At 32.5% G+C, this 19,391-nt stretch overlaps 1 protein-coding gene across 1 annotated transcript; it reads left to right on the top strand.

Annotated features, from left to right (window-relative positions):
• Nucleotides 1-307: 307 nt before the first annotated feature.
• LOC133178679 (fibrinogen C domain-containing protein 1-B-like) lies at nucleotides 308-17,852 on the top strand. Its single transcript, XM_061313400.1, has 9 exons — nucleotides 308-331; nucleotides 10,018-10,201; nucleotides 10,388-10,506; nucleotides 11,028-11,124; nucleotides 11,555-11,722; nucleotides 11,886-12,126; nucleotides 13,421-13,503; nucleotides 16,035-16,202; nucleotides 17,620-17,852. The coding sequence occupies exons 1-9, from the start codon at nucleotides 308-310 to the stop codon at nucleotides 17,850-17,852; spliced, it is 1,317 nt and encodes a 438-aa protein (XP_061169384.1).
• Nucleotides 17,853-19,391: the final 1,539 nt, after the last annotated feature.

A 19,391-nucleotide genomic window follows, 5' to 3' on the forward strand; every position in this document is an offset into this window, starting at 1 on the left:
TTTGAAACTTATTTAAGTATACTTGTATATTCTGTCGTACGTTCAGGGAGTTTTCTTTTCAGCTATAAGTACTAGTGCTCTTCAAATGTCATATTCTATGAAATAAATCATCTTCAGTTTAAATATTTCTCTGCTTGTGTTCTAGAAATTAGAATCAACCAATAATTGATGAGTTTTTAACTCTAAATCCGTTGAGGGTGAGTGGAAAGCAAAATTACAGGAAAAAAGTTGCTTTCTGTGTTAGCATTGCAATATGTCCTTTGATTTAATGCTCTCACCGCAAAGACCCTTGCTCTTAACTTCTACAATGCGTTTGGCAAAGAAAGAAGAGGTAAGTGTACCGACTATAAATGTTAGTTTTGATAAGACAATCGTTTGATCTCTGTCGACCTTCTGTGTAAGAGCGACAACTGAACAGACAAAGACATGGTTGATAATAAAGAGAGCTAAGGACAATACAGTAGAAATTAAAATAAGGGCCACTGCTCTGTATGAATGACGTCAGCTCAGCTCTTAAAAGAAAACTCTTTGCTTCATCTGTAACTTAATTCCCTCAATGTTACAGTAGAATTTCATCCTTTACTTTTATAGCAAATAGTACAACAAGTATAATGAAGCACGGCACGGTGTTGGTGTCAATTTCGGTAAGTCAAAATGACGTAAGGTAAACAATTTTCTTTTTTATTTTGATTTACATTTTTGATGTTTTAAAATATACAATGCGATTCATTGAAAATAATTAAATAAATACTCTGCCATATAGCATGCATATTGTGGGAGGAAAATATATCGGGTCCTTGCTCAGTACCAAGTAAGTGCTTTCAGTGTTTCTGTGTTACAAAGCTTTAGCATGGACATGATTGTATGGACAGCTAGATTGTCAGACAGACAGGCGGATGGATAAGGTGATTCCTGTTTATCCCCCTCCCCTAACAATCTTTTTCGGGAGGCCAGGGTACATAATAACAAAGAAATGGGTGAGAGGTTATGAAAATTACATGTACATTGAAATAAATCTAATATCTTACATTTTAAATTTATAAATTTGAATTCTTGGTTTCAAAGACAATCTATCACACTCTGTACTATAATGTTTGTTCTGCCTGAAATAAAATAAAAAGTGCAAATTGATAGAACTTACAGAAATAATAATGATATTGAAATTTACCATCGAGGATTGAGGACACGGCGGGTGTGACCGGTCGTCAGGGGATGCTCACTCCTCCATGGCACCTGACCCCACCTCTGATGTTTTGGAGGTCCGTGTTTGCTCTGCACCTATTTTGTAATGTTTAATGGACTTTTGAGTTTGAATACTGTTCGTTATCTTCATATATTTCATTCCCAATCTTTGAGACTCATTTACATATTATTTTTCTGACACTTATTATGTTTACACCAGATGACTTGGCAAAGGTATACCCCCCCCCCCCCAACTCTCATAGGTGGGCAGTGAAATATGCTGATGATTACTATTAACACATTTTAATGGGCTATTAAATATCTTTTGCCATTAAACATTTAAAACAAACTGATTTTTTTTTTGTCTTTTAAAAACTTAAAAACATTTCTTTTATTTGATATTTTTTTAAGTTTCTATCAAAACCAAATACTTCCATCAAAACCGTTGCTATGTATGCATTTAATGATACACAGAGTTTCACACAAATATGTGTGACATAGCGTGCCCAAAGAATTTTGAAATTACATAGAATCAGTGCTAATATTGTAACGTTTTGGGTTTTATAAGCAAATTTAAGTAAATTCGCTGCCACCAATAGTAACGTGTAATTTTACATCAACTCGGTACCTATGAGGCATGTTACAATATTTGGGTTCGAAGGTACCTAGTTTAAATAAAGGAAAGAAATATATATAAACAGTTAATACATATATTTATTATAGCATCAGTACATATATTTATTATAGCATCAAAGACAATAAAGTTCAATAAATATTAAAAAGGTCTCTGCAATATTAAGTATACTGCTGAACTTCCACGGAGCTCGGTGTTCGGTGCTACTCGGTGCTTCTCGGTACTCGGGCCTACTCGGTGTTCGGTGCTACTAGGTGTTCTGTACTACTTCTCGATTTCCGAAGCTTCAAGATGTTCGGTGCTATCTGCTGCTACTACTAAGTATAACTAGTATACAGGCACAATCAGGAACTCTGATACTGTAATCAGAACTATATCTGAAATCCAAATAACGAAAAGTCCAACCCCCCCCCCCCATCCTATGCTAGCATGTCATGCGTAGATAGGAAAGTTTATCATCATTTATAACCTATACAACTTAGAATGGTCTAATATATACTACTCGGTGCTCGGTGCGACCAGGTGCACGGTGCAACCCGGTGCTCGGTGCCGCCGGTGCCAAACTGACCGTAAATTAACTTTAGCTAAATCTCAATAAAAACGGAATTAATTATTCTAAACTTGCTCATTCAAAAATACTAAAATTTATTTTAATAATTTAAGAAACAAACTTTGGCTCAGAATCTCACACCGAGTAGTCAATATCTGAATACTTTAAACTAATAAAAATTCTCAAATATTTTCTAAAGAATTCACATTTTTATTTGCTTTTTCTAAATAGGCTAAGAACTTCTAAAACAAACTTTTCTAACTTAACTAAAATATGAAATTACCTTAATCTTGATTGGCACCGACTGACACCGATCTAGATATTCTTTCTAAATTCTCTGCAAGGGATCTGACAACGCTGCTTCGAGTTTGCTGCTTTTATACTGTGACGCAGTGATGCTGCGACTACATCATATGTAAAATGTAAAACTCCAGAAACAATACTTTTATCAATAAACTAGGATAAACCAACCTACTAATAATACTCCAAAAGATATGTTTTATATATCTATAATTTTATAATTATTTTAAGCTTATCATTACTAGAGTTATATGTTCAGAAACTATTCGTCTACTAACAACCCGGATATATTCATCTCTACCATAAAGTTTCTGCAATTACTGAATCTTATGCATTTCCAGATGTCATATAACGAAATCCCGGTAATAAATAAATCTTTTGATGTTGAGTACTACAAGACTTCTAATTAATCATAATAATTCTAAAGACACTAGAATGGAACATATGCTTAAATGTGCACTGAAGGTAAACGTAATCCATGTAATTAAATTTAAGCACAAACGTTCGTTGTACCAAGGATAAACATGCATCTTAGTTCTATAGCGAAAACATAACTATGAATCATACATTCTAAACAACACTAAAGGTTTGCTATGCAGGCGCAACAATATGTTTCATCTACATTCCCCATAAAATATATAAAACGATTGATTTGTTTACATCACAAATCCATATGTCACAAGGAAATTCTTACAAGACAGGAGTCTCTTTGGTCCTCCCCAAATGGTTTGATTCCACAGACCCTGACCTATTTGCAGTTATATTTTAATTAAAATTCTCATCAATCATCTTGAAGACAAAAATTATAGAGTTTTCTGAAAAAAATATTCCAACGCCTAACGTACATGTGATGATAAATTCGACTGAAAAAATAAAACTTTTCGTTTAAATATCGTTTAAAGTCAGCATTTCGTAAATTCTTTGGTCGTTATAATGACCTCGTTAGCAATTATAACCTATCATTGGTTCTTATTTTGCTGACTTGTTTCATACCAATTGTTAGGCCTTTGTTTTTATGTTAAATTTGACAATTTGACTACGGGATGTTTCGTCTTCTTGATCAATAGATAGGGCTCACAACAGGTGTGACCGACCAACAGGGGATGCTTTCTCCTCCTAGGTACCTGATCCAAACTTTGGATTTTCCGGGAGTCTTTTATGTCGTGTTCTCAGATTTGTATTGTTTGTCAAGTTTTTGTTTTAGATTGATCGCTGTTCTTTGTCTTACCTTTTTCATAGTTAATCAAACTACCAGTACGAATTTTTGTTTAATTTTCTTAAAACAAATTTAGAAGACAACAACACTATTTCACAGAAAGATTAGTGCTTATTCAATCGTCTTTCATATATTGTCGAATTACAAGGGTTTAAACAAACAGATCTTAAGAAAAGGAAATAAATAGAAAATGAAACCCTTTAAAAAATAATTCGATATTTAGCCATTTTTGCCTAAACATTTTTAATAGTATCACAATTGTTTTAATAATGCCTTGACAAATAAGAGGACATGGTATTAAAGTACTAATTGTACATTTGCGCAAATTATATTCATAATATTTGTTTCCGTTTTAATTGGATACGTTTTTTCAGAGGTTTAAAGATAATTAGCAAAATTTATTGATCTGCTACGGATTATTTTTTATTGGTCAAATGAATATTGCTGTACTTTTTAAAAGCAGGATTTTAGGCATTGAATTTCGTTCCTATTTTCCTTAAAAGTAAGCTCATGAAATACTTTAAGAGAATACTTTTGGCAATATTATTGCTTATATTAATGCAAAAGTATGTCAGTGATGCAATTTCAATTGTGGAAGACAACTACCTTTTTGTCGGAAATGAGGCAATAAGTGTCCTTTTTATCATAAAAGAAACAATTACTTACAATTTTCCATTAACATTATACTGCTCTTCAGAGTGTTCAAAGAACGCAGAATGTAATGGTTTTCGAATATATTCAAATTTTTCGGTTTGTTCTCTCATTGGAAATGAATTTGATGCTTCAGGACGGGATACAACAAACGTTCAGTATTTCAAGGTATGTAAAACAAATTAATATTTATTAAGACCTTCATTATAAGTCTCACTGCAGCATTGCTGTATCTTTCTGATAACAAACATTTAATGGACACAAAGTACATTCGATACTTTGATTTAAATGAGTTACATGTACTAGACGAAAAAGAAAATGGTAACCAATTCAAAGAGCCCAACTTTTAGCAATTTCCCCCAATATATAAAACATGAAAAAATCTATGGTCGTCATAATGAACTAGATAACAAATATTTCATTGGGTCGTATTTTGGATGACATGTTTCATACCAATTGTTAGACTTTTGTTTTTATATTAAATTTTACTACAGAATATGTTGTCTACGTGATCAATACAATAGGATAACGACAGGTTTTCGGGTCATCAGAGGATCCTCCAAGGACCCGGATACCACCTCCGGAATTTTCGTGTTTTATGCCTTGTTTACAGATTTGTAATGTTAGTGGATTGTTTAGATAAATCAGTGTTCGTTATCTTCATTTTTTTTTACTTAAATATAATTTAAAATGTTATAGGTTTACATATAGGACACGTACAGAAAACACAACATTAATCACGGATCTTACCACTTTCACTGGTCACAGTTCTTTGTATCAGACAACTGAACTGTAGAAATTAATCATACATATAAAATTTTCTGGAAGTACATTCCATGAAATGTGCTATATATGTTAAAAAACTGTCTTGCTGTTTGAAAGAATTCTACACTTAAAGAATTTCTAAAATGTTTGAATATATGTAATGTAACTTTATCTGACCCAAGTCTAGGAGAAAAGTGGATGAAGTTTTTTATACTTATATTTAGGCCATTATTTACACACGGAATGAAATACTGTAGATTCCTTATTTTACGCGAGTAAAAACAGTATTCAAGCTCAAAGTCCATTTAAACGATAGAAATCAGAAGCAGAACAAACACGGAACTTTAAAATATCAGAGGTTGGATCAGGTGCCAAGGAGGAGTGAGCATTCCTTACCCTGACGAGCGGTCACACCCGCCGTATACTCCTTGTCATGATCGGAAAATATCGGATAATCCGTAGACAATTCAGTGTGTGAATAATGGCCTAACAATTCGTTTTAAAAACGTCCATCAGCATTTGACTTAATGAAAGATTACAGATCTTTTCGGCTAGTATGACCGTAGATAGGGGAGCATACTCCTCCGTGGCACTTGATCCCACCTCTGAGCTGACGTTTTTAGAGGCTTGTGATTGCTCTGCCCAGCTTCTTATATACACACTTACCCATTTAGACAGCATCTACTACAGTGAAAACTGATATTTCAAGCAAAACTTAGTTAGTTTTCAGGCACTACACCTGATTTCAGAATTTTCTGAAAATCTAGGATTTATATTTGTATTGTTTCAATGGATTTTTGAGCTTGATACTATTTGTTATCAGCATACTTCGTTCAAATAATTTTTAAACATTCTAAAGTCTAGAGTCATATAACATAACATGCACCAAACTCTTACATTTAGATAAATTTGATGTATCACTGCTGTATGTAGCATAGGTTCAAAGTTATTTTCCAGATCTTTTGATTTTGGCAGTAGTGTGAATGGTACTGCAAGAACTTCATACATGTACGTAAAAGCTCTGGATGCAATACACCATCAAGGCCTTCAACTCTGTCTAGGAGCTTTTCGAAGTACTCCTGTCGATATTTTATACGTCGAGGCAAATGAACCTCCTCTTGACTTAAGAAGAATTAAACCCACCTTACAATATATTCTGAAATTAAAAGTATATATTAATAATTCTGATTATAATTGTGTTTTACATTTGCAGTACTAAGACTTGTATCATAAAGGGAAAACAAGTACAAAACCCTTTGGTCTAAGATCTAAAAAACCTATCAGGGATCCAAACCTTCCTTTGGACATTTTAAAACCTACAAGATTTTTTGAAATACCGCCATGAAAGTAAATAAAACCAAATGTAGATATATCTTAAACTGAATTTGAGAAATCGGAAAAAAATTCTTTTTTTAAAAGAAAAATTGGCCGAAATAAAACATTCTAAAGGTTCTTTGAGATTTATACAGACGGTTCAAAAGATAAAGTTGTATCAGCTGCAGTGATTAAAGTTATTTTCTTTACACGGCTTCCAAATGAAGCAACGATTTTCACAGCAGAAGCAAAAACCATACAACTTGCATTTGAATATATAAAATCTTCTAGTGACAACATATTTACAATATTATCAGACTCGCTCTCTTGCTTACAAACCATACAATGCAAGAATATTTATCAACCATTAGTTTTAGATATTTTAATTCAGCATTGTCATTTAAATCAACAAATTAAGGTAAAATAGGAATTTTTTGTTGGATTCCGAGTCATATCGGCATCCCTAGAAACTTGAAGGCTGGTAGTGATGCAAAAACGGCACTTCAACATGAAATTACTTTATTCAAAATTCCTTACACTGAACTGAAATATCTTATTAAACTTTATGTTAATTCTCTTTGGCAAATTTATTGGGAGTTTTGTGATGAAACTATGCTTTATGTTATAGAAAAAATGTAAACAGATAATTTGACTTATTTTGGAATGTTCCGATTTTTCGCCTATTCGAAGTAGACTTTTTGGTAATGTGAAAACGATGTATGAACTTTTTACAAATGCTAATGTTAATACAATTTAAGAATATTTACATGAAACTGATTTTTATAGAAGAATTTAGAAGTAAACAGCTACAGCAGTTTTTATGAGAAATTTAATTTTTAACAGTTAACATATTTATAAATTTCAAGTACGTCGGATGGGACTTTTAATGGTGCCCCGTTTCAAGGATTACAACCCCCTTGGCACGTAAAAGATCGTTTCTCTGGATTTCGAAAAATGGACAGCGGGCTTCGGACTTCAGACATTTAAAGCGAACTTTTCATAGGGAGCGGTATAAAAATTTGAAAAAATATCAAATTACAACAAATCATCTGAAATGTATAGGCTTTTAATATCTATAGATAAATTTAAATCGAAGGATGTTGAAATTCGTATTTTGATTGCTTAATTTAGAAAATTTACAAAGAATTTACAGGTATATGTGTATAAACATGTACATGATGTATATAAATTCCAACATCGAAATGTCTCGAAATAAGTTTTAAATTATATCAGTATGAATTATTAAACTGAAAAGCATCAAATATGAAGTTCATACAAGTACTACTACAATCTTCAAATGAATGGTACACACGCTTCATTTCCACTTTACATTCTGTACGTTTCTAATTTACAAACTGAACGTACAACTTCCGATCTATGTAATAAATAAACCTTATCAAATTTTATTATTTTTTATTATTAGATTTCCTGCATAGTTTGTTGATTATTTGATGATGATAAAAACGACGTCAATATTGTCTAGAAATTAAATATATAAATTTTGTCTCAAGACGAAAATAAGTAATCATCGGGATAGTACAGATCTTGGCCAGCTTTTTTTTTTTGGTCGTCAATTGTCTTGAGCATCATTTAGCCAGGAAAAGCACAGTATACATGTATATTTCCTTCCTTAATTACACTGTATCAGTTGTTATTTTAATATGTATGGCAGGGCAGTTTCGATATTCCGAATAAAATACGCGTTGAGGTTCAATGAGGAGAATCTATTATAACGGACGTTCCATCAGTTTCACCCTCTGCGTGCACAATTTTGGGTCATACCTGCATCATGCTTTTCAATTCTCCTTTGCTTGGACATTTAACGTTGGAATATTGAGTGGAAAGCATTTATCAAAACATTTATTGCATATTTTACTGTAGAAAAACTAAAAATATCCAATTTTAAACACAGTAGATAATTTGAAACAAGATTTAATGAAAATAAATTAAAGGTTTCTCAAAGAAAAAAAAATTGCCATGTTACTTTTTTTAAACCATTTTGTTAAATATTGTTGAAGATTCCAAAACATTAAATTCTCCAGTTATTTCATAAGATCCGTAATGAATAGGCACGTGCATCGATTTTGAAAAAAAGGGGTGGGGGTTCAACAACTTATCTTTAAAAAAATGTTTGACAAACGGAAAAAGGAGAATTGTCTAAACTCGAAAATTACATCAAGCGGGCGGGGAGTGTATGTATGTGTGGGGGTGGATGGGTGGGTAGTTTGTTCCATCTTAATTTTGCATACATTTGCATTGGAGAATTTCACTATATGAAAAGTTCTTGTGAAGGGGGGGGGGGGATAACCGACAATTAATGAACATTTTCATACTTAATTGATAATAAGTATTTAAGTTTGGATGCAAGGTCTGTATATAAATGGCGTCTTACACATCACATCAGGGTATTGAATTTCAAATCGGTATTAATAACACGCTACATTTCTGAAAAAGCTGAGATCAGAAATCTGCATCCATGTTTCCTGCAAAGTCAACTGTGCATCTCTCTTCATTGCAAATTCGATATACATTAGGGCACATTGATTCCTTTCTTCCTTCGTTTTTTTTTTGGGGGGGGGGGGGTTAAGACAGGCAAAAAGAAAACGATTTTAAAAGCTGAAAAAAATTAAAATTCAAGTAATAATTATTATAACAAATAAAAAATAAAGTAAAGAAAAAGTAAATAATTTAAAAAAAATAAATAAGAGAGAAAAAATAAAATACATTCTCAATGTTAGTTCGAATTCCGATTCCGAAGAAACTGACTGAAACATTAGTGTTATCCAAATGTTCCGCCTTTGTTCCTGTTATAAATGTCGCAGATTAATGCAGTTTATTTGATAACAGTAATATTAAAAGCCATTGTATTTATTCAAATACAAAGGTGATTTATAAATTCTACACTTTGAGATGTTCCCCTTATTTAAAGTCCGAAGTCTGAAGTCTGTTGTCCACTGTACACAATTCCGCAAATGTCCAATAGTAGGCTCACTGGGGCTGCCAGAAAAAAAACTATAACCTTTCAAAAACCGGTTACATAAACTAAATTATCCGCCAAAATATGTGTGAAATATTGCCGACTAGGCGTCAAACAATAAACGAGCAATCAATCTGGATCTTAAGAAATAAATCCTAATACATATTCTTCAATCCTTGTAAAAAGGAAAAAAGTTCTGTCATGCAAACAGCTTTTTTGACCTATTTATGGAGATGTCGTAACAAGTGTATGTATATACAAAGCACTGTCCCAAAATCGTAAACCTATACGATCAGCAAAATTACTCAAATATCATCAATAATTCAAATAACTACAGTGAATCAAACATAAGGGAGAAATAAACACAACCACAACAGATCTATGTTTAGAGAGGACAGATTTTCTGACTTCACGATTTCTAATTCCAGAGAGAAACCACGGCAAATTTCGAAATAGAAGAACTGTTAAGCTCAAATGGTATTAGTTCAACAAGTTCTGATTTAATAACCTCAGTCGAGAAAGAAACATTTATCTCAAACAATACAACTAACGGGTCACCAACACTGTCGTCTACTGTAACTCAAATTGTTGAGAGCAGTACACTTTTATCAGGTAAGGCTAGAAGGTTTTGTTGAAGTTCATGTTTTTTTTTTTAAATATTTCTCTCGAGCATTACACTAAAAACAATTCTAAATATAAGGTATGTAATTTATAATTAATATTTTTGTAAGTTTTTTGTTCCGATGAGCAAACATACTGAATTTATGTATGTAAATTCTATTTGATTTTGAATTGCAGAATGTTCCGATTGTGTGTGCATTGGAAACACAAACCGTAATAGTGGTGTGTACAACATAACTCTTGATGGAAACTCGAACACCATCTATTGTGACGTTGATCTGGGATTTAATTGGATGGTAATATATTTCATTAAGACATTGTGAAAGCAGTAGAACCGCTTCACTTAAAAATATTTAAATTACATTTACCTTAAATAATTTTTCGTTCAGCAAATCATATACATGTAGTAATCATGTTCATTCGTTTGCTTTGCTTAAACTTCACTCAGTGACGCATTGGTCGTTGTTATCATAGAAATCTTTACGATCATATGGAACATTTTACAATGCTATAAAACTTCAGGATATATATATTCCATTAACTTTCATTTTGTTATATTATACCTTCATGTAAATTAGTTGAATCTGTTTCGTCGAGAAACATTTGTTAAAAAACACTAACGAAGCCACGCCCTCCAGCATAGCAACAGTCAACACTGCTTGACGACGGGTGTTCTTCCAAAAAATATTGACTGAATTTATGCGCGCAAGGTCCACTGTAATATGTATTTGTATAAAACATTCATTATAATATAATAAATACTGCATGAAGTTGAGTGTAACACTGAAAATTTTCACCCCTCGAAAACCATTGACAGGTTATCTTTAGACGGACCCTAGGAAATGTGGCATTTAACAGAATATGGGAGGACTACGAATCTGGGTTTGGAGACATCAATGGAGACTTCTGGATTGGTAATGTGCAATCTCTTTAATTTTACTGAATCACAATAAATCATAGTCATGGAATTATGAAGCATAAAAGCACCTTTCTTTATGGTACATAATTCATTTTATCAAAAAAGGTATCTGACTTTACGTTTCATAACAACTTAATGTAAATGTTAAATTTTATCAACTACATGTAAATGCAGAATTGTAACCATTATGTAAATGCTAATTTAAAACCACTACACGTAAATGTTAATTTATAGCAACGACATGCAAATGAAAAAACCCACTACATGTACATGTAAATGCAAAATTATAGCCACCACATGTAAATGCTTACATGTATTTATAATCACTACAAGTAAATACTAATTTATAACCACTATATGTAAATGCATTTTTTTCAATGAGTGTAGTACGTAAACGGATGATGTTGACTATGTTTCTTTTCCAGGATTAAACAATTTGAACTACTTTACAATGTCTGGGTGGAAGGTCATGAGGGTCAAAATGGAAGATATTGATGGTTTCCATGGTTACGCACAATATAGTACTTTCCTTGTTGGTGACACGTCAACAAACTATAAACTTTCCGTAACGGGCTATGGAGGAACATCAGGGTGTATGTGTCATATATTGTCATATATTTCGAGTTTTTTACGCACTTCTTGAGTAAATTTCACATCATACGATACTAAATGCTCTAAATAACTTGAAATTTGAGAAAAATAAACATAATTAAGGTGTGTCAAGTTCATTATGATCTAACACATTTATAAATGCAGATGACGCATTCAGCTATCACAACAATATGAATTTTTCCACAAAAGATCGGGACAATGATATGTCTACGAGTAAAAACTGTGCTCTTTTTCACGGCGAGCCTTGGTGGAACAAAGACTGTTCAAGAATAATTTTTACGAGGGATGACTTTCATGAACTTGGATGGTATAATTGGTTCAATGGAAGTTACAAGCCGCTGGGAAAGATTATCATGATGGTTCGGAAACCAGAGATTGTTGATACGTCTGGTAAAAATGATTATTTTTAATTGGCGTGCATAGAATTTATTTTACAATTATGCATATGAAGGTTATAAAAGAAGGTATTATTGTCAGTCTTGTATTGTTGTGGACCTACATTTTTTTCAATTAAGTTTTAGTCGCCCACGTGGCGCAGTGGTAAGGAGCGTTTGCTCTAGAGTCGCAAAGTAAGGAGATGATCTTCACGTCGCGGGTTTGAATTCCACTGCAGGACGTGGAGACCGGTCCTTTCAATGAGACCTATAAACTGTGGCCCGTGTCGCAGTAGGTGCTGGAACGAAAATGATCCCTCACTGTCCAATGGCTGTGAGTGCCGAGTATAGGTCTTAAATTTGCAGCCCTCCACAGGCAAGCAGTGGCGTCTCAAAAAATTCTCGAAATGGACGTTAAACAAACACACTAACTAACAATTAAAATAAGTTTTGTTTTCATTATTTTGATACAAAGGAACGATTTGAAACTAACACTTTTCTGAAATTAATGAATAATTTAGATCAATGAAAATAAAAGTAAATCGCATATTGTAAACGGCAAAATGATCTTGAAGGCAAATACAAAAAGATAAATAAATATTTAAATAAATAACAATGGGCGAAAATAAGGTTTTTACAGTAGTTTAATTAATTTCTTGCCAATCTGGCCAGAAAAAAATATCGTTGATAATTACGTTAATTCATACACAGCTACTTGTCTTCTTATTTTATGATATCATTATTGTGAAGCTTGTTGATCACATTTTTTGACTGGCTCAACGATGAAAACAACAAAAATATAGTGATGCCACAATAGATATTTTCAATATCTTGTTTTTGCACATGAATTTAAGCAAATGGAAAGTTTTCCCATGAACATTATATTATAGAATAAAGTATTTTAAGAGACCTGTTATGTTCTTTGGAGTTTCCAGTGATCCTCGTTGTACGCCCTGCTAACAAAATTGTATTGTATTCAAGAATTCTAATATGGATCACTGTTCGTTATCTTCACTTAATCCTACAGAATGCTCAGACTGTGATTGTGTTGGTGCTAAAATCAGCGAGAGTGGCGTGTATGAAATAAATATTCATGGAAATCCAGCCACTGTTTATTGTGAAATAAAAGATGGATATACATGGATGGTAAACTGAAATGCATTTTTTTTACAATATTACATGACTTAAAATACTTGAACTTATAAAAAATGATGTTGAATTTAATACTAAGGTGTTTCATTGTGTGTAGATCGTCTTTAGTTATCAAACAATTATACATCTATGTATTCAGACTATATTCAGAAGAACAATTGGCGACGTTCCCTTTAACGATGTTTGGTCGAGTTATGAAAATGGATTTGGAAACAAAGAAGGGGATCATTGGATAGGTAACACTTATTTTATTCATTGAAAAAAAAATGAATAGAAAGAGTTAAATCAATGAATATCCTTGGCGGTACATTTCTTAAATTTGTTTTTCCAACTGAAATCAATGCCTATTTGTTTAAAGTATTAGGTTTTACAAATTAAAATGCAAATCATCTTAAACAAATACATCGACCGAAGCTACGCACGAATACAGAGTCAGTGGGTAACTTTTACCATTGAAAAATGATGCAATGAAATATATGGAGATAACGAACAGTATTCAAGCTCAAAAGTCCATTATACAATACAAAATAGGAGCAGAGCAAACACGGACCTCCAAACATCAGGGTTGGGATCAGGTGCCATGGAGGAGTGAGCATCCCCTGCCGACCGGTCACACTCGCCGTGTGCTCCTTGTCATGATCGGGAAATAACGGAAAAATCCGTCGACAATTCAGTGTGTAAATAATGGCCTAACAATTAGTATGAAAAACGTCAGTCAGCATTTGACTCAATGATAAATTGTATTCGCTGACAAGGTCATTGTATCGACCATAGAACTTACGAAATGATGACTTTAAACGAGACGGCTGATATTCTTGTTTCATCAACTTATTTGTCAATAATTTACCTCGTTTTAGAAATTGTACATACGTAGAGCATGTTCTTGTGTATCGAATCAACTGAGAGATATATACCCCGTATGCAGGTGATGAAGGTATATTGCGGCATAAGTAAGGGAAGTTGACGATTGAAAAGTAAAAGTCATCACGTTTATCATAAAGCTTGGTTGTTAGATTACCATTAACGTCTTTTTCAAGTAAAATATCCAAATATGAAACAGATGTGTCAGACTCTGTGGTATCTTTTATCTCAAGTTCACCAGGATATATCGTATCGACATAAGAATGAAAATAGCCATTGTTAATTGACAATACGTCGTCGATATATTTAAATGTCGAGTTGAACGCCACAGCAAGTGTTTTCTTTTCACGTACAAGATTTTGGACAAATTCTGCTTCATATGAATACAAAAAAAGGTCTGCTAATAACGGGGCGCAATTGGTACCAATAGGAATTCCAATAGATTGTTGGAAGACCTGGTCTCCAAAAACCACATAGATATTGTCAATCAGAAACTCAAGCATCTTTTTAATGTCAACTTCAGAGTACTTGTGTGTACAATCAGAATGTTTTTTAACAAAATAATTTTGCAAATGACCAATGACAAGGTAAGTATATTTACGAGTTCCATTTTTATTGAAAAAGCAGCTGTCAATGATATCAAAAAGCCTGGACTTTAATTTATCGTGGGGAATGGTTGTGTATAAAGTTGAAAAGTCGTAAGTTTTTAAGCTGTTGATTTTGGTAAAATCTTGTGATTTCAAATTTTCCAAAAGTTCCTTGGAATTTTTAAGTATCCACATCTGATTTACATCACTTCTCGAATATATTGTTGCACAGTACTCTTGAAGTTTCTCCTTCACCACTGTTAATATCTAAGTGAGGAGTAAAGATAGAGGCTTGGTTGAACATTTACTGGAACCCGCTATGTATCTTTGTTTGTAAGGATTTTTATGAAGTTTCGGAATCCAATATAAATATGGTAATTCGAATTTATTTTGGTTGTTTGGAATATTAAAAATATTCAAAACTGACATATGATTTTGAAGAATTTCTTCCTTAGAAAGGGAACTATGAGTATAAGTTGGATTACCACTTGTAGAATTAAATCCAAGTTCCTCTAAAATACATTTAATATAATGAGCCTTACAAACAAAGACACTGTTGTTACTTGCTTTGTCAGCAGGGACCAGTACGTACTGATCATGTAATCTATCTAATTCTTTTTTCACATCTGGATTATTGAATACAGAAGGATAGATGGTTTTCATATTGCCTCTCAATCTTTTAATTCGAGATTTTAACATACATCTGATACATTTTAAAATTAGTGATCTAAGATCCTCATTATTAACTATATTTACGTCACCAGTAATAACGTGTCCAGCAGGACTATAGTTATAGGGCGAAGAAGAACATGAACACGATGGAGGATTCTGTTTCAGATATTCGATATCCAGGCCCTGTAAAGTTTTCTTGTAATTAAAAAGTTTGGAAGCAATAGTCGATGTATATTTGTAGGAAATACAAGGTGTAGTCTTTAACTTGAAATATAGTGGAATACAAGACTGGACCCTTTTGTGATTAAGGATATTACTTATATTAACCGCGTCAATTCCTTTGTTGGCATATTGAAGTTTAAGGAAAAAACGGATTGTTTTAGCTGCAATACAACCTGCAGCAACTCGACCTTTACCCGAAAAAGTTTCTTGATCGTATGAAAAATATAGGATAGTTTTTATGCACATTTATACTCCGTAGAAACTCCATTTCTCAGAAGACATCCTGCTTACATTTCAAAATAATATACAGAATACATTATGATAGAAAATTAAAAAATATAAACTATGGCGTTTGGAAAACAAAGATGTTTTCAATGTTATAAGGATGATCACTATACGTAATATACGATGACCTTTTTAATCAGGTTTAAAGATTATCAACCATTTTACGACTTCTGGATGGACCAGACTGAGAATTGAGATGGAGGATATCGTTGGTTACTTTGGTTATGCTCAATATAGTTCCTTTGAAGTTGGCAGCGCTTCTGTTGAATACCAACTGACATTATCAGGATACTCGGGCACTGCAGGGTGTAAGTTATCTTTCAGGAATAATAAGAACTGTTAAACTCAAGATTACCAGGAATACTAATCTTTTGAAATGTGTTTAAAACTTTGTGGGGATACTGATCCCTTGAACTGTGTTTGCGGGGATAAAATGTAAGGATACACCCAGATATTGTAATGATATAGTAATGTTACATGTAATGACGTAGACTTAAGAGATAAAATGTAAATATTAAGATTTATAGTTAAAAAAATTATTTCAAATACTAGCAATAGGTAGAAACATGCAAAACAATATAAAACAAGAAAACATTGATGTAACCATCAATTGTCGCCCGGGAAGTAAATAAAGTAAACAATGGAAATGAGTCTGTATCATCAAACCGCTTCGATATGTGTGAAAAAGGCATGCGTCTAAATGATGGAGACGATAGTCGAGGATATTTTGAAAACTTATAGTCGGATGAAAATCGAACAAAAACGATACCCTTTTAAACTTTATCAATTCCTCAAGTAAATGTTGGCTGCATAAAATATAATTTGAAACCAGACACATGCATCACCTATTTTCAAAAATATCTTTCACTTTAAGAATATAAAACACGAACTATGTAAAGTACATTTTTACGTTTTTATGCGATAAGTAAAATTCGATGTTCTAAAAAAAAAGGGACCTGTCGTTTTTTCGATGGTAAATGATAAGCAACTTTATATATTAAATATGAAAAACATATATATTTTTACAGATTCACTTTATGGAAGTAAATATATTGTGTATCTCGTAATTTATAAAGGGAAAGAACATTCTGATTAACAATCTTTTTAATATTTAGAAAACCTTTAATTCTGAATAACTTCTCCCACCTCAATCCCCATATACCAACACTTAAACTTATATGTATAGAGCAGCCCGGTCCTCCGGGCTGCAATAAATGATAGTATTAAGCTAAAATATCATTGTTACCAATGAATATAATTTTTCAATGTCCAGATATTCTTAATAATTTGTTTAATACTTGTTGCTTCTAGCGCTATAAGATTTAAAATTCTGTTCTTCATTGCATATGTATATGATTGAAAAATACTTGTAAACAATTTCTGAAAATGAAAACGCCGCTTTTTCTAACATGTTGTTTCGAGGTTTACGACTTAACTTTGCCGATATTTTGATGTCTTAATACACTACCACGTCTTTAAAATGACTTTTAGGTAAATATTAAAATTTGTCTGTCAAATTGTGCTATATATAATATGATTTTTTAAGCTTTGTTTTATACCTACCTAATTATACTTTCTGGCCAATCTTCCTTAATGTAAAAAAATATATATAACAATAGATAATATGAAATAAAACAAGCTATAAGCATTCATTATACATGATAGTTGTATGAACAGCGTACATACATACCACATTATATCTCAAAATGTTTCATCTTAATTAAGTTGATGCCTTCAGCTACCACAACAATATGAAGTTTTCCACGAAAGATCGCGACAACGATTTGTCAACAAAAAACTGTGCGTCTTTTTACGGCAATCCATGGTGGAACCGAGACTGCTTCCGAGTCAGATTTACACAAGACTCCTATACTAATCTCGGCTGGTACAACTGGTACACCGGAAATTACAAACAGCTGACCAGAGTCACGATGATCATCCGAAAACCAGTCGGATAATGAACCAAAATGATAAGATTATTTTTATGCTGTGTATTCTGCTCATTGAAAAGGCAAACTGTAAATATTCTATGCATCAGTGTATTTGAATTTTCATTTCTCACTGAGGAAACAATTTTTAAAATATTAATGCAATCCTTTGTTAATCAAAGCTGAAAATAATCAATTAGAATTTATAAAGAGAGGTAAATTAAGAGAAAATGATAAGATGCCTGTGACGGTACATATTGTCGTTTTGTACATATTGTCGACAATATGTACCTACCCTCACTGCACATATTGTCCATCGGTACATACACCCCTACTAATGTTATTGTGATTTAAATTCAAGACACGTGGTGTAGGTTGACCCATTCAAAGGTTAAAGGGTAGAATTGAAATTTGTTTGGAATGTGTTACGATGTTAACTAGAAAATGTATATAATAAAATGTAGTTCAAAACACCAGCACTTCAAGGTTAAGGAAAACAAGCAGCATCTCTTAGACATTTAAACAGTTAAATGGACGACAAAGGTTTTTTTTTTTTTTAAATTACAATACTCGTGATGAACACATGTGTTTCTGGCCAGGGAACCCACCTGAATATCGTATTCACCGATAGTAAAAACAATGGAATACAAACACAGTTAAATCGCCTTAGAGTTTGGCTTTGAGAAAACTAGAATTCTACGTTTATTTAACAAATGAATTGTTTGTAATTGTGAGCATGGGAATAATAGAATACAAATTTCAAGATGAAATTTTCAGCCGTAAAATCGTTCCGAATAGATTCCAATGAATGTCAAAAAATCTCTTTTATCCTATATAAAAAGGAAGCAACCCTTTTCTCGCAAAAAATGCATGAATCTCCTTTCATGCGAAATCATAAGCATGTCGCTTAAAATCGATTAACTTCCGTAACGATTTTGTGTTAAATTTCACGCATAGAATGCAGATTTCAAAAAGAACTGAAACTTATCTGAAAGTGACCACGGAACCTTATATCATCGATTCTAGATGCGAGTCAGCTATTTTAGACGTTTACATTTTCGACATAACAAAATGAATTAGACAAAAACAGTTGTCTCTCTTAAAAATTTAACTTCCGTAACGGTAATTCAGGAAAGTTTTTGCATTAAAGTTATAATTTTTTTTTTATTATTTTGGGAGCGAAATGCTTCATACTTTTGTTTTATATCCTAAAACAAACTTTGATTTTTACTATTGAAGAGAATTTTAACTTTTATTGCTGGGAATTAACTTCCGTAACGATTAACTTCAGTAACGATATTTTTCCCAAAAATTTAATTTAAATTCGGATTCATGCGAGACTTCCTGAATCATACTTAAGCGTTCTTTACTGAACATCAGAAACAAAAAAAATGGTCAAATTTAGCTTCATTTAAAAAGTAATAAGGCTTGATCAAGCATTAACTTCCGTAACATTACCTTAAAATCAATGGTATCTTGAAATTGTTGTAAAAAGTTAACGATACCAGATTTGTGGACAATTATTTTTTTTCAAGTTCACTGATACGTCTTTTAGAGAATTATGATATT

This window comes from Saccostrea echinata, unplaced genomic scaffold (assembly GCF_033153115.1).
Source record: "Saccostrea echinata isolate AGI-Se365-2 ecotype Australia unplaced genomic scaffold, CSIRO_AGI_Sech_v1 ptg000003l, whole genome shotgun sequence".
In the NCBI taxonomy this organism is placed as follows: Eukaryota; Metazoa; Mollusca; class Bivalvia; order Ostreida; family Ostreidae; genus Saccostrea; species Saccostrea echinata.